The sequence below is a fragment of the Marmota monax genome, unplaced genomic scaffold, assembly GCF_021218885.2.
Source record: "Marmota monax isolate L192 unplaced genomic scaffold, Marmota_monax_Labrador192_F-V1.1 WCK01_AAM20220418_F8-fsc00001, whole genome shotgun sequence".
In the NCBI taxonomy this organism is placed as follows: Eukaryota; Metazoa; Chordata; class Mammalia; order Rodentia; family Sciuridae; genus Marmota; species Marmota monax.
In genome coordinates, this window is record NW_026693777.1 from 57,672,418 (window position 1) to 57,700,376 (window position 27,959).

The 27,959-nt window shown below is 34.7% G+C and overlaps 1 protein-coding gene across 17 annotated transcripts in view; it reads left to right on the forward strand.

The window, feature by feature from the left end:
* Nucleotides 1-27,959, forward strand: part of Tcf12 (transcription factor 12) — a 352,650-nt gene that overhangs the window by 159,773 nt on the left and 164,918 nt on the right. For all 17 annotated transcript variants that reach the window (XM_058584831.1, XM_058584830.1, XM_058584832.1 and 14 more), the window contains one exon: nt 21,433-21,535. In XM_058584831.1, coding sequence (XP_058440814.1) covers nt 21,433-21,535 — 103 coding nt within the window. The remainder of the gene's footprint in view (nt 1-21,432; nt 21,536-27,959) is intronic.

Sequence of the window (27,959 nt, forward strand, 5' to 3'; positions counted from 1 at the left end):
TTTGCCAAAATAACTGAGAACCACATTTTTAATACTAAGATATGAATTAGTGCTTATGAAACAATCTGTGAAGGACTAGCTTTTACAAAAACAAGTATCTTTAGAACAATACTTATCAAAAATACAATAATGAATAAATTTATAGAAAGCAAAGTTAGGATAAATTTTGTTCCAGTTTTCCCTACCTATTGTTAAAAAAAATAAATGTAACATGAATCTAATCGTTTAATAAACCTATTTATGGTGAACACAGAACCTTTTATAGGAGAAAAGTCAGAACTGAGTTTAGGATCAAACCACAGTTGGGTTTCCTTAACTATTTTATATATGATATATTTATAGTACATTTTAAAAGGTGATTAACTTTATAAAATCCAAGGTTCAGGTTTATTTTTGTTATATTCAACAAACACATAAAATTGTTTTGTCAAATTACTTGAAATCATGTCTGAAAGCTTCTTCATAGTTCCTTCGCTTACCTTGTCGATGGATAACCAACCGTCCTTGGTCCAGCATCAGTGTACACACTGTACTTTATCCCTGAAACAGAGTATCCAAAAGTTATTGTAAAGGAAGGGCTTACTAAAGGAAAACAGAATCTGTGAAGGGTTTCAAGTGGTATGGTTTAAAACATGTTTTGTAACATGTATTAGAAGACACAAAAGCATTAGAGGGAAGATTTTTTTTTCCAGTTAAATTAGTCGAGAAAATACTTTCCTCCCCTTTGCTTCTTGACCTACTTTTTTCCTTTAAAAAATATATGGCATTTAAAAACTATTTATTAATGCAAATATAAACTTTTCAAACTATTAGCATAAACATAAGTTTCTGACAAACCTTGTACATGTAAGTCTGAAGTCAGTATGTTTTTTTAGGAATACACTAACAGTTTTTCTCAAAGTTTTACATATGTTGCATTATATTTCAGAGTGTAATTTTTGAGTTAGATAATTTTTTAATTGTTGCATTTCTCTTATTTAAAATTTTATTGTAAGTGTAGCAACCATTCCTGAACTAGAAGATGCTTAACTTCTGTAATGTTTTGCCCATTAATAAGAATCAAGTAAAAATTAAACATTATAAACTAAGAGCAGAATATTGTGTTTTTTCTTGAATTTAGTGTCTGCAACTTTAGATAGTAAGAACATTGTATGGGCTAAAATATTTTTTAACTCACTGAATGTTACCTTGTTAATTGAAGTATTGATTTCCTTTATTTTTATTGAGATCAATTCATTAGATACTGCTTTTTTATAATTTACAAACTAAAGTAATTAGTACTAATTTACACTTTGCCTTTGTATTATGTAGAAAATAGTACAGTATAATGGGTTAATATTTTTTTAGTGTACATTTATTTCTTTATTTGAAAAGCCAATGTGGAGGATGAAGCACTATACTGACAATTGTACAAAGTATTTTGTACACTTTTTAAATGTATATGTATTAAAATATTTAGATATAAAGAAATGCTAAGCAATCAATTTCAAAATATCACAGAGATGATTAGAATGGATGTAACTGGCTCTTATTCATAGGATTAGGAGTGCTACCATGTGGGTTTGACAGGTGACTTCATCAAACTGCTGTTCTCAAGGAACGCCATGTACATAGGGCGATAGTTTCTCCTTAAACTGGTCTAGATTTTTATTATTAATTTTTTAATTTATATATGACAGTGGAATGCATTATGATTAATATTACACATATAGAGCACAATTTTTTATATCTCTGGTTGTATTCAAAGTATATTCACACCATTTCATGTCTTCATACATGTACTTTAGATAATAATGTCCATCACATTTCACCATCATTTCTAACCCATGTCCTATCTAGAGTTCATCTATTCCTCCCGTGCTCCCCCTCTCTACCCCACAATGAGTCAGCCTCCTTATATCAGAGAAAACATTTGCATTTGTTTTTCTGGGATTGGCTGCCTTCACTTACCATTATCTTCTCTAACTCCATCCATTTACCTGCAAATGCCATGATTTTATTCTCTTTTATTGCTGAGTAATATTCTATTGTGTATATATGCCACATTTTAAAAAAGTATTTTCTTAGTTGTTGTTGGACCTTTATTTATTTATTTTTTATGTGGTGCTGAGGATTGAACCCAGTGCCTTACACATTCTAGGCAAGCACTTTACAACTGAGCCACAACCCCAGAACACACATCTTTTTAATCCATTCATCTTCTGAAGGGCATCTATGTTGGTTCCACAGTATAGTTATTGTGAATTGTGTTGCTGTAACCATTGATGTGGCTGTGTCCCTGTAGTATGCTGTTTTTAAGTTCTTTGTGTATAGACTGAGGAGAGGGATAGCTAGATCAAATGGTAGTTCCATTCCCAATTTTCCAGGAAATCTCCTTACTGTTTTCCATATGGGCTGCACCAATTTGCAGTCCTACCAGCAGTGTATGAGTGTACCTTTTCCCCCACATTCTTGCCAACACTTATTGTTGTTTGTATTCATAATAGCTGCCATTCTGACTGGAGTGAGATGGTTCACGTTTCTCTAATTGCTAGTGATGATGAACATTTTTTCATGTATTTGTTGATTGTATATCATCTTCTGAGAAGTGTGTGTTCAGGTCTTTGGCCCATTTATTGATTGGGTTATTTGTTTTTTGGTGCTTACCTTTTTGAGTTCTTTATATGCCCTAGACATTAGTGCTCTATCTGATGTGTGAGGGTTAAAGATTTGCTCCCAAGATGTAGGCACTCTTTTCACCTCACATATTGTTTCTTTTGCTAAGAGAAACTTTTTAGTTTGATTCCATCCCATTTATTGATTCTTGGTTTTTAATTCATGCACTTATAGGAGTCTTATTAAGGATTTGGGGGCCTAATCCCACATTATGGAGATTAAGCCTATTTTTTCTTCTATTAAACGCAGGGTTTCTGGTTTTATTCCTAGGTCCTTGATCCATTTTGAGTTGAGTTTTGTACATGGAGAGAGATAGGGGTTTAATTTCATTTTGTTGCATATGGATTTTCAGCCTTCCTAGCACCATCTGTTTAAGAGGCTATCTAATATAAGGTAATTGTAATTTTGTAGGTTAGTCTCTGTGTTCTCTATTCTGTACCATTGGTCTATCAGTCTGTTTCGGTGCCAATACCATGTTCTTTTTGTTACTCTTGCTCTGTAGTATAATTTAAGGTCCGATATTGTGATGTCTCCTGTTTCACTTTCTTGCTAAGGATTGCTTTAGCTATTCTGGGTCTCTTATTTTTCCAGATGAATTTTCATGACTGCTTTTTCTATTTCCCCAAATCTTTTGGGATTTTGATTGGAATTGCATTAAATCTGTATAGTGCTTTTGGTAATATGGTTCTTTTCATAATATTAATTCTGCCTATCCAATAGCAAGGTAGATCTTTCCATCTTCTAAGGTCTTCTTTGATATCTTTCTTTAGGGTTCTGTAATTTTCATTATATAGATCTTTTTTTAAATGTTTTAAAATTTTTTATTCTAATTTGTTATATATGCCAGCAGAATGCATTACAATTCATATTACACATATGCAGCACAGTTTTTCATATCTCTGGTTGTATACAAAGTATATTCACATCATTCATGTCTTCATACATGTACTTAGGGTAATGATGTCCATCTCATTCCACCATCTTTTTTTATCCATTGCCCCCTCCCTTTCCCTTCCTCCCCTTTTCCCTATCTAGAGTTCGTCTAATCTTCCCATGCTCCCCCTTCAAACCCCACTATGAAACAGCCTCCTTATATCAGAGAAGACATTCAGCATTTGATTTTTGGGGATTAACAAACTTCATTTAGCATTATATTCTCCAACTCTATTTATTTACCTGAAAATGCCATGATTTTATTCTCTTTTATTGCTGAGTAATATTCCATTGTATATATATGCTACATTTTCTTTATCCATTTATCTACTGAGGGGCGTCTAGGTTGGTTCCACAGTTTAGCTGTTGTGAATTGTGCTGCTATAAACATTGATGTGGCTGTGTCCCTGTAGTATGCTGTTTTTAAGTCCTTTGGGTATAGACCAAGGAGTGGGATAGCTGGGTCAAATGGTGGTTCCATTCCCAGTTTTCTAAGGAATTGCCATACTGCTTTCCATATTGGCTGCACCATTTTGCAGTCCCACCAGCAGTGTATGAGTGTGCCTTTTTCCCCACATCCTGGGCAACACTTATTGTGTTTGCATTCTTAATAGCTGCCATTCTGACTGGAGTGAAATGAAATATTAGAATAGTTTTGATTTGCATTTCTTTAATTGCTAGAGATGTTGAATATTTTTTCAAATATTTGTTGATTGATTGTATATCACCTTCAGGGAAGTGTCTGTTCAGTTCCTTGGCCCACTTATTGATTGGGTCATTTGTTATTTTGGTGTTTAGCTTTTTGAGGTTTTATATACCCTAGAGATTAGTGCTCTATCTGAAATACAAGTGGTAAAAATTTGCTCCCAAAATGTAGGCTCTCTATCCACCTCATTGATTGTTTCTTTTGCTGAGAAGAAGCTTTTTAGTTTGAATTCTTCCTATTTATTGATTCTTGATTTTAACTCTTGCACTATAGGAGTCTTATTAAGGAAGTAGGGGCCTAATCCTATATGATGGAGATTTGGGCCTACTTTTTCTTCTGTTAGACTCAGGGTCTCTGATTTAATTCCTAGGTCCTTGATCCACTTTGAGTTTTGTGCATGGAGAGAGATAGGTGTTTAATTTCATTTTGTTGCATATGAATTTCCAGTTTTCCCATCACCATTTTTTTATTGGTTGTTCAAAACATTACAAAGCTCTTGACATATCATATTTCATACATTTGATTCAAGTGGGTTATGAACTCCCATTTTTACCCCGTATACAGATTGCAGAATCACATCGGTTACACATCCACGTTTTTACATATTGCCACACTAGTGGCTGTTGTAGTCTGCTATCTTTCCTATCCTCTACTTATCCCCCTCCCCTCCCATCTTCTCTCTCTACCCCATCTACTGTAATTCATTTCTCTCCCTTGATTTTTTTTTCCCTTTCCCCTCACATCCTCTTATATGTAATTTTGTGTAACAATGAGGGTCTCCTTCCATTTCCATGCAATTTCCCTTCTCTGTCCCTTTCCCTCCCACCTCTTGTCCCTGTTTAATGTTAATCTTTTTTCTCATGCTCTTCCTCCCTGCTCTGTTTTTAAGTTGCTCTCCTTATATCAAAGAAGACATTTGGCATTTGTTTTTTAGGGATTGGCTAGCTTCACTTAGCATAATCTGCTCTAATGCCATCCATTTCCCTGCAAAGTCCATGATTTTGTCATTTTTTAGTGCTGAGTAATACTCCATTGTGTATAAATGCCACATTTTTTTAATCCATTCATCTATTGAAGGGCATCTAAGTTGGTTCCACAGTCTAGCTATTGTGAATTGTGCTGCTATGAACATCGATGTAGCAGTATCCCTATAGTACACTCTTTTAAGGTCTTCAGGGAATAGTCCGAGAAGGGCAATAGCTGGGTCAAATGGTGGTTCCATTCCCAGCTTTCCCAGGAATTTCCATACTGCTTTCCAAATTGGCCGCACCAATTCACAGCCCCACCAGCAATGTACAAGTGTACCCTTTTCCCCACATCCTCGCCAGCACTTGTTGTTGTTTGACTTCATAATGGCTGCCAATCTTACTGGAGTGAGATGGTATCTTAGGGTGGTTTTGATTTGCATTTCTCTGACTGCTAGAGATGGTGAGCATTTTTTCATGTACTTGTTGATTGATTGTATGTCCTCCTCTGAGAAGTGTCTGTTCAGGTCCTTGGCCCATTTGTTGATTGGGTTATTTGTTTTCTTATTGTTTAATTTTTTGAGTTCTTTGTATACTCTGGATATTAGGGCTCTATCTGAAGTGTGAGGAGTAAAGATTTGTTCCCAGGATGTAGGCTCCCTACTTACCTCTCTTATTGTTTCTCTTGCTGAGAAAAAACTTTTTAGTTTGAGTAAGTCCCATTTGTTGATTCTTGTTTTTAACTCTTGTGCTATGGGTGTCCTATTAAGGAATTTGGAGCCCGGCCCCACAATATGTAGATTGGAGCCAACTTTTTCTTCTATCAGATGCAGAGTCTCTGATTTGATATCAAGCTCCTTGATCCATTTTGAGTTAACTTTTGTGCATGGTGAGAGAAAGGCATTATATAGATTTTTTACCTCTTTGTTAATTTGATTCTCAAGTATTTTATATATTTTTTTTGAGGCTATTGAAAATGGTGGTAGTTTTTTTCATTTCCCTTTCTGTGGGTTTGTCACTGATATACAGAAATGCATTTGATTTATGAGTGTTGATTTTATATCCTGCTACGTGGCAGAATTCATGTACTCATTCTAGAAGTTTTCTGGTGGAACTCTTTGGGTGTTTTAGGTATATAGAATCATATCATCAACAAATAGTGCCAATTTGAGTTCTTCTTTTCCTAACTGTATCCCTTTAATTTCTTTCATCTAATTGCTCTGGCCAATGTTTCAAGAACTATGTTAAATAGAAGTGGTGAAAGAGGGCATCCCTGTCTTGTTCCAATTTTTTAGAGGGAATGCCTTCAATTTTTCTCCATTTAGAATGATATTGGCCTGGGGCTTAGCATAGAGAACCTTTATGATATTAAGATATTTTCCTGTTATCCCTACTTTTTCTGATGTTTTGGACTTGAAGGGGTACTGTATTTTGTCAAATTCTTTTTCTACATCTATTGAGGTGATCAATCACATCAATAAGTAATTCATCACATCAATAAGTCTATTGATATGATGAATTACATTTATTGATTTCCGTATGTTGAACCAAACTTGAATCCCTGGGATGAATCCCACTTGATCATGGTGCACGATCTTTTTTTGATATGTTTTGTATTTGATTTGCCAGAATTTTATTGAGAATTTTTGCACCTATGTTTATTAGAGATATTGGTCTGAAGTTTTTTTTTTTTTTTTTTAAATGTGTCTTTGCCTGGTTTTGGAATCAGGGTGGTATTGGCCTTACAGAATGAGTTTGGAAGTCTCCCTCTTTTTTTATTTCCTAAAATAAATTGAAGTGTATTGGTATTAGTTCTACTTTAAAGGTCTTATAGAACTCTACTGTGTATTCATCTGGTCCTGGGCTTTTCTTTGTTGGTAAGCTTTTGATGGCTTCTTCTATTTCCTCACTTGATAATCGTCTGTTTAAATTGTGTACATCTTCCTGACTCAATCTGGGCAAATCATATGACTTTAAAAATTTGTCGATGCCTTTGATATTTTCTATTTTATTGGAATGCAAGTTTTCAAAATAATTTCTAATTATCTTCTGTATTTCTGTAGTGTCTGTTGTAATATTTCCTTTTTTATCTCATATGTTAGTGATTTGAGTTTTCTCTCTCCTTCTCTTCATTAGCATGACTAACGGTCTGTCAGTTTTATTTATTTTTTCAAAGATCCAATTTTTTGTTCTGTCAATTTTTTCAATTGTTTCCTTTGTTTCAATTTCATTGATTTCACTTCTGATTTTGATTATTTCCTGTTTTCTGCTTTTGGTGTAGGTTTTTTCTTCTTTTTCTAGGGCTTTGAGATGTAATGTTAAGTCATTTATTGACTTTTTCTTCTTTCAAGGAATGAACTCCATGCAATGAACTTTTCTCTTAGAACTGCTTTCATAGTGTCCCAGTGATTTCAATATGTTGTACTGTGTTCTCATTCACCTCTAAAAATTTTTTAATCTCCTCCTTGATGTCTTCTGCAACCCATTGTTCATTCATATTATTTTTTATTATTTCCCTTAGTGTAATCACTCCCTCTGCTGATTTTCATCATTATTTTTCATTTCCTCTTCGTGGAATATTTTGCTGAGGATGTTCTGTAATGCAGGCTTTCTAGCATATTATTTAGTCTCCAGGTGTTGGAGTGGATTTTATTTCTTATTTCATCATTGGTTTTTAATTTCATTCCATTGTGATCTGATAGAATGCAGAGTAGTATCTCTACTTTTTTGTATTTGCTAAGGGTTGCTTTATCTCATAATACTTGGTCTATTTTAGAGGAGGATCCATGTGCTGTTGAGAAGAAAGTATATTCTGTCTTTGAAGGATGAAATATTCTATATATGTTAGTTATGTCTAAGTTATTGATTGTATTATCGAGTTCTATAGTTTCTTTGTTCAGCTTTTGTTTGGAAGATATATCTAGTGGTGAACGAGGCGTGTTAAAAGTCACCCAAAGTTATTGTGTTGTGATCTGTTTGACTCTTGAACTTGAGAAGAGTTTGTTAGATGAACATAGATGCTCCATTGTTTGGGGCATATATATTTATAATTGTTAAGTCTTGTTGCTGTGTGGTTCCTTTGAGCAGTATGGAGTGTCGTTTTTTATTTCTTTTGATTACCTTTAGCTTGAAGTCTACTTTATTTGATATGAGGATGGAAACCCCTCCTTGCTTCCACAGTCCATGTGAGTGGTATGATGTTTTCTCAACCGTTTACCTTCAGTCTGTGGATGTCTTTTTCTATGAGATGAATCTCTTGGAGGCAGCATATTGTTCATATTGTTGGGTCTTTTTTTTTAATCCAATCTGCTAGTCTGTTTTTTGATTGGTGAGTTCAGGTCATTAACATTTAGGGTTATTATTGAGACAGCCATTTTTGTTTATTTTTGGTATTTAACTTGACTTGGTTTCTCCTCTGATTAGTTTTTCCCTTAGTGTAATCCCTCCCTCTGCTGATTTTCATCATTGTTTTTCATTTCCTCTTCGTGGAATATTTTGCTGAGGATGTTCTGTAATGCAGGCTTTCTAGTTGTAAATTCTTTTAACTTCTGTTTATCATAGAAAGTTTTTATTTTGTCATCAAATCTAAAGCTTAGATTTCCTGGATATAAGATTCTTGGTTGGCACCCATTTTCTTTCAGAGCTTGGTATATATTGTTCCATGATCTCCTCGCTTTGATTGTCTGGGTTGAAAAATCTGCTGAGAAACGAATTGGTCTCCCCCTCTATGTGATCTGATTCCTCTCTCTTATGGCTTTTGAGATTCTATCCTTTTTCTGTAGGCTAGGCATTTTCAGTAATGTGCCTTGATATAGATCTGTTGTAATTTTGTACATTTGGTGTCCTGTAAGCCTCTTGTATTTGGTTTTCCAATTCATTCTTTTTGCTTGGGAAATTTTCTGCTATTATGTATTTGAAGAGATTGTGCATTCCTTTGGTTTGAAACTCTGTGCCTTCCTGTATCCCAATAACTCTTAGATTTGTTCTTTTGATGCTGTCCCATAATTCTTGGGTGTTCTGTTCATGGTTTCTAACCTTCTTCACTATGTGATCAACTTTTCCAGATTGTATACGTTGTCTTCATTATCTGATGTTCTTTCTTCCAAGTGATCTAGTCTGTTGGTTACGCGTTCCCTTGAGCTTTTTAATTGGTTTATTGTATCCTTCATTTCAAGGATTTCTGATTTTTTTTTTCAGAGTCTCTATCTCTTTCTTGAAGTAGTTCTTTGCTACTTATATATTTGCTCTCTTATCTCTTTGTTGGAATGATCAAATTTTTGCTTGTATTTGCTCATTTAGGTCATTCTTTAATTCACAGATCATTTTAATTATGAACCTTCTGAACCCCTCTGACATTTCATCAATTTCGCTGTCCATACGTTCTGTTATTATAGTGTCCTGGTTTGTTCGGGGCACTTTTTTTGTTTTGTTTTGTTTTTTCATGTTGTCTATGTGTTTTCCTTTCTTGTAGTGTGGTTCTGAAGTATTACAGTTTCTACCCTATATTCTTGTAGTACACATGCAGATTGTCTGTACCTCACCTTGATGTTGGATTTCCAAACCCTGCTGATGTCCCTCAATATATGCTACTGCAACTAAAGGTGGTGACCGCAGTAGCCTATGTAACTGAAGATGATAATGGAGGTGCCCCAAGATGGATGCAGTATCTTACAGAGATGGGACTGGGGGGGGGTGGGGAGGTTACACTCTCTTTGGGATGCCTGCTCTGAGATGCAGCTGCTTCTAAGCCCTGTCTGTTGTCAAAAAGGTAGGGGCTACTGTGTGGGGAAGGCTATCGCAATGACTGCAGTGTCCCAAGATGGAAGTGGGTTAGTCTTTGGCCCCGTAGTTGTGGGGGGAGCGAACTGGGGTCTTCTCTGGACCTCGGTCTTACCTGATCCAGGTCTGAGCTTCCGCACTTGTCTGCTGATTGGAAAGGGCAGTCCTGTGAAGGGGGTTGAGCTCTCAAGGGCATCTGCTGGTGGCGGAATGGACCCGGGCCTACTGTGAGCCTGGATCCCGAGCAGCCTGTTGTGAGCAGATCTGGGCCAGCCTGGGTTAATAATTTTTTTTTTTTGGTTAATAATTTTTAATGAAGCATTTTATTTCCTTAGGTACTTGAAGTAGAAGGATATCCTACACTTTTCATGCACCTTGTGTTAGGACTTGTAGGTTTGACTTGCTGAAATTAACTTTCAAAATCTATAAGCAGGATTGTAATTTAATCCCAAAGACATTCTCTGCTTTTAAGATTTGTTTAAGTATAAATATAATAAAGAATTGAACAATGTAGAAGGTGGACATATACAATATGGAAAATGTTTGCTGAAAATAAGTCTCTTAGAAGTACCAAAAAAGAGATTTGTTCAGAGAATTCAACAAGAACTTTAAAAGCATGTGACAGTTAATATTCTGCACCAGTATTCTATGTTATATTAAGAGAGTTTCTTAGTCACAGTTGTTATTCAGAGTTTATCTTGTAGTCTTGATTAGGTTACCTTGAGGTTAGGTGAAATGAGATCTGTCTTGCTACACTTGCCACTTTGTTAGTTATAATCCCCTGTGAATTGATAATTGGTATTTGGTATATGGCATCTCTCTTAACCCCATCTTTGCCAATCCTTTACTTACAGATCATAGGCAAGACATTTAACTTTTCTAGTCTTTTATTATCTATACAGTAGGCAAAGTATGTATGAACTACATGATTTCTTAGGTTTTTAAAATCGCATCATGTAACAGCTGGATTCAATGTGTGTGTGTGTGTGTGTGTTGCACATCCTATTTAAGTGTCCTTTTTTCTATGAGGGCTATTAGAGTTGTTTTTGATTTTTCAACATATAGAAGGACTTCAAACAGATAAAATCTGTTGTACTAAATACCACAAAGCTACAGGCCAGAGAAGAAAGCATCAACTCTGATTTCTTTTACTGGATGTTATTAGCATTTACTTAGATAGATTTGTGAGCATGGATGGACTGAACTTAAGACTCAACAGAGTGAACATTTTGGGTGATCATTTGGTATCTCATGTTCAAAAGTTCTTCATAATCTTCCACACCAGTATTTCATGTATCTTAGTATCCTTTCTATCTCTAAAATTTATTGATTCTCTTTCTCCTACTCATGCCAATTCAAGACTTTCTCTTCAGTCCAGGGTTAAAGTAATTCTGTGAAACTATTTCTTTTTCATGGGGCGGGGACTGGGGGGGGGACCTGATGAGATTTTTCATCACCTTAGTGGAAATTTAAGCACTTAATTATACACCAAAGTTCTGTGCTGTTCTTGCCGTTAAAGAGTTTTTGGAAGTGGATCACAAAAATAGCCTTCCAAACAACAAAATAATTTGTATACTGGCAATATTTGGACAAGTACCATAAATTCATGTATATTGTATTTTCTGAATAGATTTTCCTATTTAATCATACTAAAATTAATTTATATCAAAACTGAAACTGTGAAGTGTTCAGCTGTAATAAAAACACATACAATAAAAAAAATGTCAGTCTCCCTGTTAAGGTGGTTCATTACATATTAGCACCGGATCAGTTAAAGGATAATCGAAATTTAAAATAATGATTACTAAGTGGCTTTTTCAGATGTAGAACTGACTCATTAACTGTAGCATTGTTCATTTTTAATCTTCCTTAGTTTAATACTTTTTCTTAATCACCTACTAGGTACCCATTAGCGTGCTTGTTACTTGTGGTAGAGCTGAGAGTGATTTGACATAGATCTCAGATAAGTGTTATCCAGTCATTGCACTTCTCTTTTCCAGAGGAATGTTAACTGAGTAAGACAAGTGTCTGTCTGTAACAAAATATCTGATCAACTGTAAGGTTTATTTGGGCTCCCAGTTTTGGAGGTTTCAGTCTGTGGTCTGCCAGCCCTGTTACTTTTGGGCCTGTGTAAAGGCAGTACAGGTGTCGGGAGGAAGCTGCTTACTTCATAGCAGCCAGGAAGCAGAGAGAGAGGAAAAGGAGCATATGGTCCCAGTGTCCCTTTCAAGGGCACACCCCAGTGATCTCATTTCCTCCTAATAGGCCCCACCTCCTAAAGATTCCACCAACTCCTAATAGTGTCACAAGCTGGGACCAACCCTTTAATACAGGACCTTTGAGGGAAATTTATCTAAACCATACAACCTTAAAGCTTTTGTTTAAAAAAAAGCATAGCCTTATATATTTAGATGTTTATTTTGGTGATTTATCTTAGTGATAAGTACGTAACTATAATAAGGATACTTTTCTTTTAAACTTCATTTATTCTTATTTGTTTTATTTCCATTTTTTTCTCACTTTGAGATTCAGGCATCCTCTGGAGCTTGCTGTAGCTTTTGGCAAATTTTATTGGTTTTTGCCCTTAAAGGTGATTCAGTTTCATAACTTAATGTGAAATCTTTTGGCTCTTGGAATAACCAAAAGTCCCTGTTTACTTGTTCAAACCAGTTAGGTATGTTAGTACCTGATAAGCCTTCTTTCTGATAGTTACTACTGTTCTATTAGGAAACAGATTGAACATTTATAGAGTCTTAAGCTCTGCAGCACTTTAAAGATTTAACAGTTGAAAACTCCCTCCCTCTGTCATTTATTGAGCATTTGCCATGTATGTGCCAGACATTGTTCTGATAATTCAGTTGTGAAAAAAGAAAAACCAGACATGGTCCCTGCCCACTTAGAATTGTAAGATATAATAATCTGTAGCTGGAATGATAATGGCTAGCATTTATTATGTGTTTTCTATGTTCTGGGAACTTAAGTGCAACATATATTAACTCATTTAATCCTTTTGCAACCTCCTGTAAGGCTAGGGTAGTATTATTATTATCCCTATTATACAAACAAGGAAACATAGGCAAGAAAGATTAATTTGCTCCAAGTCAAACAGCTAGTATGTAGCAAAGGTGGAGTTCAGATCTGCCAGTCTGGCTCCAAAAAATTCCACATTTCTACTACGCTGTACTATGCAATTATAACAGATAATTGTGGCATAATTTAAGCAGATAATTAAATATGCAATTTTAAGAAGTGTGAACAGGAGTGTGATGAAAATGCTTACTGCCTAGGGAGCAGAGAATGAGCTCACCTGATTTGGTCAGGTTAGGATCAGGGAAAGCTTTTCTGGTAAAGTATATCTTTATTGAAAAAGTCTTTTTTCCCGTCCCTTCCCAATATTGAAAAGTATTAGAATATTCTAAAATAGAATTTAGACAATTGTTTTCATACAAAATTTTTTTTAAAAATGTTGGTTACATTTTTCTTATGGGCTGGGTGAAGTAATTTTTTAAAATGAGCTATTTAAAAACATAACCCCAGGTAGACAGTGTAAAATGCCTGTAATCCCAGTGACTCAGGAACCTGAGTCACAAATTCAAGACCAGCCTTAGCAGTTTAGTGAGGGCCTGTGCAACTTCGCAAGACCCTGTTTCAAAAAAAAAAAAGAAAAGTGTTGGGGATGTGGGTCAGTGGTTAAGCCCTTCATAAGCTCATTATTCAGTAAACTCACCTCTTCCAAATTAACCCAGGAATAATGGCCATATGCCTGTAATCGCAGCCCAGGAAATCCTGAGGTGGGAGAATACTTGAACCCAGAAATTCAAGGCCATCCTGGGCAATTTAGTGAGACCTCATCTCAGACAGAAGGGAAAAGATCATATGTTTTACTTCTACAAAATACCAAATAAAATAAATAGAGCTAGATTATTGGTATAGGTTTTTTTTTTTTTTTTTCATTTTATGATGGAACAATACTTGATTATATGCTAGTTTAAATATGGAAGCAGCTTTGATTGATCACTTGGGGTCTACTGTCATAGTATAGCAGAGATTAATGTTTCTAAATTTCTTGCACCATAAAATGAGCCTACACAGAAGCGTGAGATGCTTTTTATAGAACACATTTCATAATATCAAAGCATTTATGAAGTGTTACATACTCACAAATGAACCTGAGTTATAAATTAAATTTCTCTATGTATCAGTTTTATTATAATGATTTCATTGATTATTAATCTCTTTAGTGTTTTTCCCTTTTCCATTCCTTCCCTTCTTTCTTCCTTCATACTAGAGATTGAACACTGGGGCTCACTGTTGCTAGGCAAGAACTCTACCACTGAACTATATCCCAGTTCTACAAATATTTTTATTTTTGAGATAGGGTCTTGCTAAGTTGTGGAGGTTGGCCTCAAACTTGAGATTCTTCTACCTCAGCCTCCTGAGTAGCTGGGATTACAGGAGTGCAGCACAGTGCCTGCAAAGTGCTTTTAATTTTTATCATGAGATCAGAACAGGATATATTTTTTTGTGGTCAGTAGAATACTGAGAAGCTAGTCTAATAAATGATTCCGATAGTATTGCTTTGCCTTTATTTTATTTTTCAATTAGGAATTATTCTTTCTTTTAAATAACTTTATTTATTTATGTGTGCTTAGGATTGAACCCAGTGTCTCACACATGCTAGGCAAGCACTCTACCACTGAGTGACCCCAGCCCTTGCTTTGCCTTTATTATGGGTATCATCTCATATATGAAAAATCTCATACTTATTAACAGTCTGCTGTTTTAAATTCCTGGTTATCTAACCTATATCTTTTATTGAGGCTCTATGAGAAGTTATCTTCCATTAAAAAAAACATGCATACATAATATTATTTTGCTATTCTAATCACTTTGGATTTTCTCTTAACTGTGGGATTTCTTTCTACTTTTTGCTTATCTGGAAATTTGTGTTGTTTTAATGTGGTTCTGGGGTGGAGCTTGGAAGGGATCTCTGTCTATGCTTGAATTTCTCTTGAGTTACTCAGGTTTTTTTTTGGGGGGGGTGGGGTACCAAAATACCTGAAAACAGCAAATTAGAGGAGGAAAAGTTTATTTTGGCTCACAATTTCAGAGGTTCAGTTCATGGACAGCTCACTTTGGGGATGAGGTGAGGCAGAGTATCATGGGGGAAGGAAATGGTGGTAGAGCACTTTCCATTGTTAATAGTAGCCAGGAAGCTGAGAAGCCACAGGGAAGATGAACCTTTCCAGGGCACACCCCTTTTGACCCATCTCCTGGAGCCACATCCCACCTGTTTTCAGTTACCACCCAGTTAGTCCTTTCAAAGAAGGATGAATTGATTAGGTTTCAGCTCTCACAGTTCAATCATTTCACCTCTGAACATTTCTGCATTTGCATAGGAACTTGTGTGGGAAACCTCATATCCACACTGCGGTATTCTCCCCCTGGCCCCCAAAAGTTTATGTCTATCTCATAATGTAAAATACATTTAGTTCATATCCAAGAGTCTGGATAGTCTTAACAATTCTAGCACTACCCAAAAGTTCACATTCAGTTTTACTTGAGACTCGAGGCAAACTCTTGACTGTGAGCCCTTTAAAGATCAAAAACATGTGACATATACAACATTTCTTTTTCAAAGGGAGAATATAGGCATAGGAAGACAGGATGTGACCAAAACAAAACCAAAACCCAGCTAGACAAACAGGTCTTGTAATGTCACATGCATAATCTAGGAAACATGGTGTTGAGATGCTCTCTAAAGGGCTTGGACAGCCCTATCCCTTTGACCATGCTGGTTACAGCCCACATGACCTCTCTTTTCCAGTCTGGCTATCTCTGCTGCATACAGCTATCTTTGTCAGACAGTGTATGTTACTGGCATCTCTTAACTCCTGGAGTCTCTGTTTCAGCTTTGGTTTTACCTACATAGTTTCATACCTCACCCTGTATAGGTTGTCTCTGGAGATTCTGACCCTCTTACTTATTGCCTGGCCTCCTTTATCAAAGACCTTTCTTAAAATCTCAGTGGGTGCCTCTTTGACCTCGTAAGTACAGCATTCTGCATTCCTGAAGAACCAGCACCAAGCAGTGACACCAAGGTCTGCTGCTAGCTCACATGGTAGCTGGGTCCCCGGGTATCACATCTGCAGTGGCCTCTGAGAAGCTTAAAACAACTGCCTAGGCCCCACCTGTTCAAGGGAGGTGCACTGGGTTCTCAAAGGAATTTTTCTTTCAGACCCTTGAGTCTGCGGTGGATATGGTCTTAGAAATTCCTGAGAGGTCCTCAAGCCATCCTTACCTTTTTCTCTGTGTAAACTACTTAGCATCTCTGTCATGACTGTAATCTCTACAACAAGCAGACCTTTCTTGACCCCAGTCTTACAAACACTTTTCTGGCCAAATCTGCAAGTTTTAAAAATCTTTCAGCTCAGCCTACAGAATGGGAGAAAATAATTACCACATGCATCCCAGAGCATTAATATCCAGGATATATAAAGAACTCAAAAAACTTAATACCAAAAAAACAAATAACCCAATCAATAAATGGGCAAAGGAACTGAACAGACACTTCACAGAAGAAGAAATACAATCAGTCAACAAATATTTGAAAAAATATTCAACGTTTCTAGCAATTAGAGAAATGCAAATCAAAACTACACTGAAATTTCATTTCACTCCAGTCAGAATGGCAATTATCATGAATACAAGCAACAATAAATGTTATCGAGGATGTGGGGGAAAAGGTACACTGACACATTGTTGGTGGGACTGCAAATTGGTTCAAATTCTATGGAAAGCAGTATGGAGATTCCTCAGAAAAACTTGAAATGGAACCACCATTTGACCCTGTTATCCCACTTTTCAGCATAATCCCAAAGGATTTAAAATCAGCGTACTGTGGCGATAGAGCCACATCAATGTTTATGTATCTTAATTCACAAAATCTAAACTATGGAACCAAACTAGGTCCCCTTCCACAGCTGAGTAGGTAAAGAAATTGTGGCATATATGCCCAATGGAATATTTCTCAGGCTTAAAGAAGAATGAAATTATGGCATTTGCTGGTAAATGGATGGAACTGGGGAATGGAGAATATCATGCTAAATGAAGTAATCCTTTAAGGACAAATGTTTTCTCTGATATACTTTGGATTAGACAGAGAAGAATGAAGGAAGGGGAGAGGGTATGGGGGTAGGAATGTTAATAGATTAAATAGGACATTATTATCCTATGTGCGTGTAGGATTATATGACTCTACTTTATGTACAAACAGCAGAATGAGAAGTTATACTTCATTTATATATGATGTGTCAAAATGTACTCTACTGTCTGGAATAATTAATTAGGACAAATAAAAAAATTAAAAATTCTTCAGTTCAGGGCTGGTGCTGTAGCTCAGTGGTAGAGTGCTTGCCTAGCATGTGTGAGCACTGGATTTGAGCCTCAGCGCCATATTAAATAAATAAATAATACAATAACATTATTAAAAAAATCCTTCAGCTCTGTTTTCTGCTCCTTTTTCTCACAATAAACCTGGCTAAAAACTACCAGCAAAATCCATGCCACTGACTGAATGCTGTGCAGCCTTTAATTTTTCTCTACCAGAATAATGAGTGTATCATTTTAAAATTCAGCATCACACAATCTAAGAACGTATACAAAACATAGACAAGTTTTTTGCTAGAATCTAACATGAATGGCCTCTAGTCCAATTCACAGTAAAATCATATTTTCTCTGAAATCTCATGAGCACAGTCTTTACCATCTTTATTTAAAAAAAATTTTTTTTAACTTGTAAATGGACACAATATTTTTATTTATTTATTTTTATGTGGTGCTGAGGATTGTCCTCATGCTTGCGAGGCAAGTGCTCTACCATTGAGCTACAACCCCAGTTCTACTGTCTGCATTTTGATGTTTTATAAGGTCTACTTAAAAAAATTCTAAGGCTTCTCCAGCCTGCATCTTCATACTTTTGCAAACTTCTCTCACAAACCAGCTCCAAAGGCTTCTGAATCACATGGTCAGGCTTCCATGGCTGTGACCAAAATACCCAAGGAGAACAACTTAGAAGACAGAAGTGTTATTTGGGCTCACGGTTTCAATGGGGAAGTGTAGGCTGACAGCATTCCTCTGTTCCTGAGGTGAGGCAGAATATCATGGCAGAAAACTGTTCAGCTCATGGTGCCAGAAAGCAGATAGACTAGCCTCGCTCCATCTGTCTACAATTACCATTTGGTTCATTCAAAGTAGAATGAACTGACTAGGTTACAGCTCTCACAGTCCAATCATTTCACCTCTGAACATTCCTGCATTAACAGAGGAGATTTTGGAGGATACTTCATATCCAAACCATAGCATTTCTTTTCCATATTTGAAAGAGATCTTTATTTCCATACTGTCTTAAGTTCTTGCTATTAGAAATGTTATCCATGAACTAGCAGTATCAACTTACCCTTTAGAAATGCATCTCAGGCCCCATCTCCAACCTTATGCATCTTAACATGTATTTTAACAAAGTCTGTGTTGTGGGGTAGGATTCTTCAAGTTTGCAAAGCACTACTCTAGGTATCATCCAGCTGGATGATTCATTAACAAGCTAATAGATATTTATGGATCTTTCTAGAACTGACAGTAAAAATGTGGCCTATGGTAATCTTTGTAAATTATTTCTAAGTATTCATCTTGGCTCACTAAAAGTTATATTCAAGGTAGGATCACAACAACTTTGTAGAATATGGATAGTGAGTAATCTCAAATAGACTTTGAAGTGAGGTTTTGTTCTAACACTATGACAGGCATTTCTGAGTCCTGTCTCTGTTCCCTTCTCCAATAGCAGCTTGCATTTGTAGACGAAGAACTATTTCTTTCTTGCTTCTTAGGCAATAGATTTTAAAGGAAAATGTATTCATTAAGATGAGCCTCTAAATATGTGAGGGGGTACTGTTTAAATTTCTATTAATATTTATTTTAAATCTGGCAATTATGCCTTATTTTTTAATATATGGATTAATAGTATATGCATATATGGTCTGGGGTTGTGACTCAACGATATAGTGCTCGCCTAGCACATGTGAGGTGATGGGTTCGATCCTCAGTACCACATAAAAATAAATAAATAAACAAATGAACAAATAAATAAATAAATGTATTTTGTCCAGCTACAATTAAAATTTTTTTAAAAAAAATAGTATTTGCATATAATAAATGAAATGACAGTTATTGAGGGCTCATATTCAAATCTTATATGTAAAGGAAAAAAAAGCTCATACTTTTGACTGCTACTCTGTGATGTACCATGCCAGTCCAAGATTTTATATGTGGAATTGTCAAGCAGTTGAATGCTGGGAAATAATATTGTAATAAATTCTGTTCTATTTCCTGGATTATGTGGTTGTGTGTGAATAAAGGACAGTATTTACTATATATTGTATGGTTGAAAGTTAAATATTCTTTGGTCTGGGGACAGAAAGTCAGCCATGTTAAATGATACTCTATAAAGTTAATAAACTATGTACAATAATTTGACAGATCATAAATATGTATCTAAAATAGATTATTTGTTTGCAGGTGCTTTAGGAAATAATTGTAAGTCAACTTCAGTGTTTTCATAGTTGTGAAAGGAAAAGAAAGCTCTTTTACTAATACTAGAATGAAGAGAAGTAAAATTGAGGAATGCTGAGAACATAATCATTTAATTAACCTTTGGCTTTCAAATGTACTGTGAACAATTAGTTGATGTACAAACACATTGCAGTTAGCATTTTTCCAGGGTAATATTGTTTATGATAATAAGCATTATTTCAGTAAGTGTTTTATAGATTTTGATGCATTATTTTGACCTTGTGGCTAAATATGGCAGTAGGAATGGGTATCAGAGAGAATATCCAGATATTTGCAAGTTCATTTTAAGAATAAAAGTAAACTTCATGGAGTGGTCTTTCTGGAAACCATCCTATTTTGTATACAGCTTCTGCTGCTTTTGGCTGTCCCATTTGGGACTAGGGTTGTGGTTTTTGAGGGCACCCTTGTGGTCATTACCAAGTTGTAAATCTTACCCACATACTTCTTATGTTTGTCACATGTGTTATCAGTGATTCTAAAGAAGATAGAAATGAAACAGATTCATTTGGGAGTTAGCACCCTCAGAAGAATAGTTTTAAAACTGCATGGCAGAAGGAGTTGTGACATGCATCTATAAGCAGTTGTAATGATTTGATAGTTACTTAGCTCTGGGTTCCTAGCCCTTTGGTTGAACTGTGAACATGCTTACAAAGATAGTGAGGCCTGTTTCAACCCCATTAATGTCTTCTTGAATGTTAGCCTGCAGTTTGGATAATGATAAATGTTCAGTGACTGATTTTATAGTCCCAGGGGATTCTGGGTGGTTTCTGGTTTCTGTGAGGCAGAGCAATTTTCTCTCTTACTTGGACCTCTTCTAAGTGTTTTTTTTTTTTTTTATCTTTACTATGTGGTTTTAAATTGGCAAAGGGATAGGTATCATATGCATTTTCAATTAACTGTTATTCAGATACTTGTTTAGAATCAATATGATTTTGGAGGTGATACTATACTTTGTGTAAGAGTCTGAGAAGCAGGAGTTTTTCATTAATAGGGATTTTGTAAACTTTATCTTGCCCGTGTTTTGCTTTTAGAAAATCTGGTAAGCTATAAAGAGAAATTTAGTAATAGCTGTGTATGTCTTCATACATAGCTTTAATGTCTTCATGGTGTTTGCAATTTCTTTTTTCAAACTTAAGCATTTAAGTCAAGTCGGTTATATTTATCAACTGTTCTTTTTTACTTAGTTAAGTTTCTACTTGTTATGCAAATAGTAAAAGAAATATAAACAGACCTTTCTTGTTAAATAATTGTTTGCCATTTAGGAAAGAATTTATTCCCAATATACTGATTGTGGTTATTTTTAGTATTTTAAATAACACTAATTGCCCAATCCTTTGTTCATAAGGTGCAAGAGCAGAGAAAGAATAGTGATAATCATTTTTTTTAATTTATAAGAATTGAATGATCCATAGAACTCTCCTTTTGAATGTAATGAGATCATAAAGATAATTTTAGTAATAGTTTATAGAATTTTGATAGCTCCTCTCTCTTGTCAGAAGCACTGATTAAAAACATTGGGTTTATGGTGTTTTGTTTTCAGAAACTTAACTTTTCTTTAAGATCAATCAATAATTTTTTTTTTTTTACTTTAAAACCTTAAGAGGAGGAGTAAAAGGAATACTATGCTATTCTGTTTTTAAATGATAAATGAGGATCTTGGTTAGGAATAACTATTTGTAAGTCTATGTATTAATTAGGTGAGTGTCTTTATGCTCAGTTAGTACTACCAAATAATCTCTTTAATACTCTGGTCTTTTTCCCCCCTAGGGTTTTACAGACAGCCCTCATTACAGTGATCACTTGAATGACAGTCGATTAGGGGCCCATGAAGGCTTGTCCCCAACACCTTTCATGAACTCAAATCTGATGGGTAAGTTGGTGATTCTCTGCAAGTATTCTCAAAGTCCCTGTGGTCAGAGAAATTTTTAATTCCCTTGTTCAAGAAGGACACGTAAGTATCCCGAACAAATTTTCTGAGTTTCTAGAGGCTTCTAGGGCTTTCCTGGGTTCAGCTTGAAGAACAGCATCCAGAAATTTGGAATCTTCTTATAGATAATGCACTGTTGTTATTGGTATCAAAAAGAAAATAACAGTTATTTTAACTCACTTTTGACAGTGTCTGTGTTACCTCAAAGCATTGCATATTTTCTGTTTTCTGGGACAGGTGGTTAGCATTATTTCAGGGGTGCTTGTAATTTACTGTTTGTCTTAATAGTTGTATGTATGTGGTAATTAAAAATATGACAGAACAGTGATTTTAGGCAGATTTTACTCATATTTGACAGTATTTCTTTTGGCACTGTTTGATTAAAAGCTAATGGTATGTTTAGTTATTGTAGAGATTGTGTTAAGCACTTTAATTCATGTTGAGGATGCTTAAAGGTTTGGTCTGCAAAAGTGAAATGTACTTTGCAGAGTAAGACCTATCACTTAAACCTGATATTTATGTTTTGGCAAAACCTTTATGGTTTTCATTCTTCCTCTCTCCCTGCTGCTTGCAGAACATCCCACCCCCACCCCCCCACCCCACCTTTCTCAAATGAAAGTTTATTGTTGTTTGGTCTGAAATAAGCCCAAGTTTTGGTTTTTTTCCCAATTTGGATAGTATTTATATATATATATATATAATAAATATATATTATATATATAAATTAATAAATTTATTTATATATATATAATATTATTTGTACATGGACATAATACCTTTATTTTATTATTTCATTCACTCATTCATTTTTTTAATGTGGTGCTACCTCACACTGAGCCACAACCCCAGCTCCTCCTTCTTTTTAAATAAGCAGTAATTTGACCTTTTTTCAAAACTTGATTCAAAAGAGTCTGTGTGTTTCATGATGTTATTTTTCTTTTTGCTATTGCTGTGGCTGAGCACATTACAAAGGCTTTATTTAATCTGTTTTACTGATTGTCATTGGTGTCATGTAAATATGGAAGGATTGTGTAATTGACATTGATTTCATTACTTATTCTGTTTCTTAAGGACATGACCTATATTGTGATCTTAGAATTGTCCTTTTGAGACACAGTTTTGCTAATCTAAGTGGATTACCCAAATCCAAAATCCTGGTGGTCTGCAGATTCTTTCTAAATGGTTTTGCTCTGAACAGTCTTTGTTTCTTTCTTCTGTCCTCTGTAGTGTTTAGAAGACAAAGTCTGATGTTCTAGTGTGTATTTTGCCTAAGGCAGTTGACAGTTTAAAACCAGAATCATTGAGTGTGACACAAGAGTAAAAAAAAACTAATCAGCAATAAAACTTGGTTTTAAAATCACAGTTTGTTTCAACATAAGCACAAATGAAAATCATGGCATTAAATATATTATTCCAGGTAAAAATCAAAGTTGAATTTAAAACAAAATAATTATTTGGTCATGGAAAACAGTTTTTTAAAAAAACTTACTGAGTTTGCCATCAAAGTAAAATAGACTAGACCCTCCAAACAAATTCCTTTTGCATTTTAACTTGACCCTAAGTAGTATTTAATTTATATTAAGTATAGTAGGGCAAGTTAAAATCAATGTTTTTGTAAATTAGCATTGAACTAAGCTTCTTTATTGAGGCTATCACTCTGCATTGTGAAAAATAAGAAATTGCCCCTTTTCTATTTATGTTCTTACCTTTATTTGTTGCTCACAGAGATGACTCTTAGACCCAGTAGAATTGCATCACCAGAAAACCGAGAGCTAAGGTGACTATTAAAATTGTGGGGGACAAATGTAGAAATTAAATATAGTTCGGGAGGTATTATGCATGCCAGTCTTTTGTTATAAGCAGCTCTTGACTGTAATTCTGTAAAAAGTGTATCTGTAATTCAGTTTGAGGTAACATTTTCTCATTTGGAACAATTATGAACATGTGCCTGTTTCTTTCTTCAGTTTTCAAATAATTATTGGAATTACCTTGTTTAGTTGATCAAATAGATTTAACTATCAAAATCAGATCATAGATTTTGGTTGCAAGTTTTAACTACCTACTTTGAAAGGATTTATTTACATATTAAAAAGGGAGAAGTAACCCTGAAATGATTAAGCAGATATATTCAAAAGGGTTTGTCTGGTACTTGGAAAGGTCTTGGTTTACCATGCTCATTTCCTTTATTTTCAAGAAAAATGATTAAATGAGTACTTCAGTAGAATGACTTACTGTAAGTAAGCATTCTGCATGGTAGTAGCTTGCTTTTGGAAATGAATGTCTCTTAAATGGCAAGTGCAGCTCTGTACAGCAACAGGCAATCTAACTTGATGTGACCCAAAGTAATTGAACTGTTGGATTCCCAAACATATGTGCTTACAGTACTAGACAGGGTTTAAATAAATAGATTCACTTTTCTAGCTGTTTGATAGTTCAAGGGAGTTTCAGACCGAAAACCTGGATTATTAAAGCTTCGATGATATGTGTCTGGCAGTATTAGAAGCGTTTGAACTGCTGATTCCTAATTGTCACAACAGGTAACACTTGGGGGTGGTGTGGTGAATGATGAATGCTCAGAAACACTTAAAGCTAACAGTAAAGCAGTAACACATTTTATCACTGCTGTCATCATGTAAAAAAACTATTAAGTGTATGTGTAGGATCATATATCTAGCAAATGTTGTTATTTTTTGAGTATTAAGTTCAGCCATAAGCACATTTGCCTGAAGAAATAGTGGATTGTAAAGTGCCATTGTCTTTCATGATGGAGCTTTCAAACACTTTAATGATTTTATGCATTACAAGAATGAGAAATTTTGTCTAACAGGGGTTGATAATGATTCAGTAATGAACAGTTTGCCACAGAAAGTACATTTCTATATTCATTTAGATATTTGAAGTGTTTTATTGAAAGTCAAAAATTACTATGCTGGATTAGTGTTTCTTTTTATGAATTCCAGAATTATCCTATTGATTTGTCAATATGGTATGGCTTGTCTTTTTAGTGAAATAAGTCTGTTCTTAGCATCAAACAGCTCTGTGTTATATTAAAACTTTGTGCAAAAACCTTGACCATAAAAGTGAATTACAGAATTATCACCAAATAGCCTGGTCTTTTTCTACCCTCTTCTAGCTTTTGCCCATTGCTACACTTTTGATCCCCTTATTAATTTATTTAAAACTTGTTTTGCTTTACGTGTTGGTAATCAATTATGTTTGTGGTGATGATAGGACCAACTCATTAATTGAACATAGGAGCAAATTCTGTTATTATTCATTTCTAAGTTTTTTACTAGCTCAGCATTTTCCTTAATCATAATTATGAAGACAATGGTTTTGAAAGATGACCATCAAAAAAGTTCACATAATGAAATAACTTTTGACATTATTATATATTTTATGTCAGTTGTCCCCCCTTAGAAGTACAAATTGTATCTTAAAGACTGAAAAAAGAAAAAGCTATTTAACTTTGCTTTTAGTAGTCCGCTGCATTCCAATTTCATGTGCTACATAAAAGTCTTTTGTAAAAAGGATCATTAGCTTCTAGGAAACTGGGTTTTCCATGGCACAAACTACTGAAAAATATTCTTGGTCGTATGAAGGACAAAACAAATAAATAAATAAATGATAAAATAACAGTACTTTGGAATTGCTGTGTGTGTGTTTGCTATGTATGTTTTTATAACTCACTTTAGATAGGTATTTTAGTTAATTTAATAGGTTTCTAATCAGTAAATATCTACTTACAGATATTTGACTTATAAACAAACCAGCTGCCCCTTCACATTGCTGCTAGAATATCTTTGCTCAGTTCCATTCTCTACCTCAGGAATTAAAGGGCCCTTCTGGTAACTAAACTACTGTTTTATTTCCATTTAATTGTAGGTTAAATAGGTTTTTGTGGACTTTTCTGGGAATTTAAATCTATTTATCTCATATATTTTTCTGTATTCAGTATATATTCCTATATATTTTTTCCTGTGTGTTGAGTATTTCAAACAAACAAATTTCAAGAAAAAACCTTACATATTAGATACTGCCTGAACTATTATTTATGATAAATCTAGAAGTCTCCCAGAATTACAAAAAAATTTAAATTACCAGTTTTAGAATGTCAAAACACAGTAAAATTCTACTTTTAAAGATGTCTAACTTTGATACACATGAAATTCTTTTGTTAGATGAGATAATGAAAATAGATAACCATGGTAGACTTCTCTCCCAACTATGTTCAATCTCTAGGACCACACCAAAAAAAAAAAAAAAAATCCTTTTTTCACTTGATAAGTGGCTATTGAAAAGATGAACTATAACTATAGAGAAACAAATTGGACCAAGCAAAGGGAATTTGAAAAATGAAGAAGGATAGATGATGTTCTGGTCTCTATCATTCTCCTTTTAGATTCTTAATTTCAGTCTTTCCAAATTGCTCCAAATTATCTTTTCTGCCTGCTGTAGTACATGATACCATGGAACGTTTTCTTTCAGGGACATTATGCATTTTATATATAATACTCTTCCTGGTGTTATCTTTTTTCATAACCCTACCCAGCTTCTATACTCTGAAAGGCAGACTCTAAATTTTGATATCCTTCCTCTTTTTTCATTTATTTTCCCTTCCCCCTCTACCTTCTTTTCCTGCCTTTCTTCCTTCCTTTTTTAGTGCTGGAGAGGAACCCAGGGCCTCGCATGTGCTATACAGATGCTCTACCACTGAGCTGTACCTCCAACTCTTTGAGGTTCATTCTTTCCTAAGTCATTCCTGTGAGCCAGAGATGACCTGATCTGGGAAAGTCCAAACTAGGACTGATGCCTTGTTTTCTAGAGCACCCTTGTATAGATGTAGATCCCTTCTATCTGGGGGTTATTAGTCCTGGATTGAATTTCTTAAAAGAGTAACCAAGATGTTAGAAAATACCAGGGAAATGTTTTATTTGAAAATAAAACTAAAATAAGAAAATAACAGTATTAATATAAATTATGTTATTATATAATATCTACCAGGTCATGATATTAACAGACTACTTAATCATTAACTTTGGAAGGGTTTGTTTTGTTTTTCGTCTAGGACTAGGGATTAAACCCAGGGTCATACACAGCAAATACCACTGGGATTCACCCCACCAGTGATTTTCTTTTCCCCAGAAAATTGTACAGTACTATATATGTCCATTACTTCACCTTTGAATCTTTATTTTTTCCTCAGTTATTTAACTGACTCAGATTGTAATCTGTCAAATGACTTTGTAACTAATTACATCATTTTCATGGATGTCATGAAATCTTGAGTCTTTTGCATGATATTCACTTTAAATATATCTTTTGTATTTGCTATGTATTATGGGATATTTAGCAAGAGTTTGACCAACAGTTCCACAAACTCTGGCTTGAGACAGCCATACTACCTGTGGGGAATATTTCACCTTTGTTTTTATGGTCTAATGAATATTTTCATGAAGTAACAATGTTACCTTAATTTTGGAACCTTCAAACTAGTAACTGTATAGACTAAATTATGAAGGACCACCTTTATTCTTTAATTTATTGCATAGTCCATGAGAAGAGTAGTTATTAGTCTTAACAGTTTTCTAATGATCTAGGGGTATAGAACTGATAGGTTCTTCTTCCCTGAATCTTTCCATTGTTTGTAATTCTATCCAGGTGAACATAAACTCTTAACTGAGGCTGTTAAAAGTTGTCTATAATGGGGTAGATGACAGGCTCTGTAGCTCCTTGATTATTAGAAAACAAAAATCTTAAGGAACTTATGAAGCCTTTATAATTTAGTTAAATGCTAGAATTTGAGAATACCACCATGGTAAACAGTTGAAAATTTGGGACACTATTTTAATTCAGAATTAAAAATGCTCCTAAAGGAGCATTATCAGGTCACACCTTCTATGTGAAAAAATTTAAGTTTCACTGCTTATAGTTGTAATGATGAAGCCTGAATCATTGAATAAAGGTTTTCTGAGAAATAATTGCTTACATAATTAATAATGTTCAAACTGGAATGGGCCTTAGAAGTCATCTGAATGGTTCTGTATTCGAGAGTGTTGAGAAATAATATGGTTGTCATAAGGAGTGGATGCAGTAGGAGGGGGGCTGGTGGTACTCCCTATATTCTGAAAATGCTGGAACCTTTTTCAAAGTAAGCGTTAGTATTAGCTTGATTGGTAGTCACACTGTTTATGTAAGTTTTAATTATCGATGAAATAATAGTGAATTTTTGAAAACACATTGAATTGCTTAGGTTTAAATTATAAAAGTATTACTGTTGGAAAATATTTATTGCATTTTGATCCTTTATTTCTGTGTTTTTTGTTTGTTTGTTTGTTGTTTTGCTGTTTAATAGGCCTTACATTTT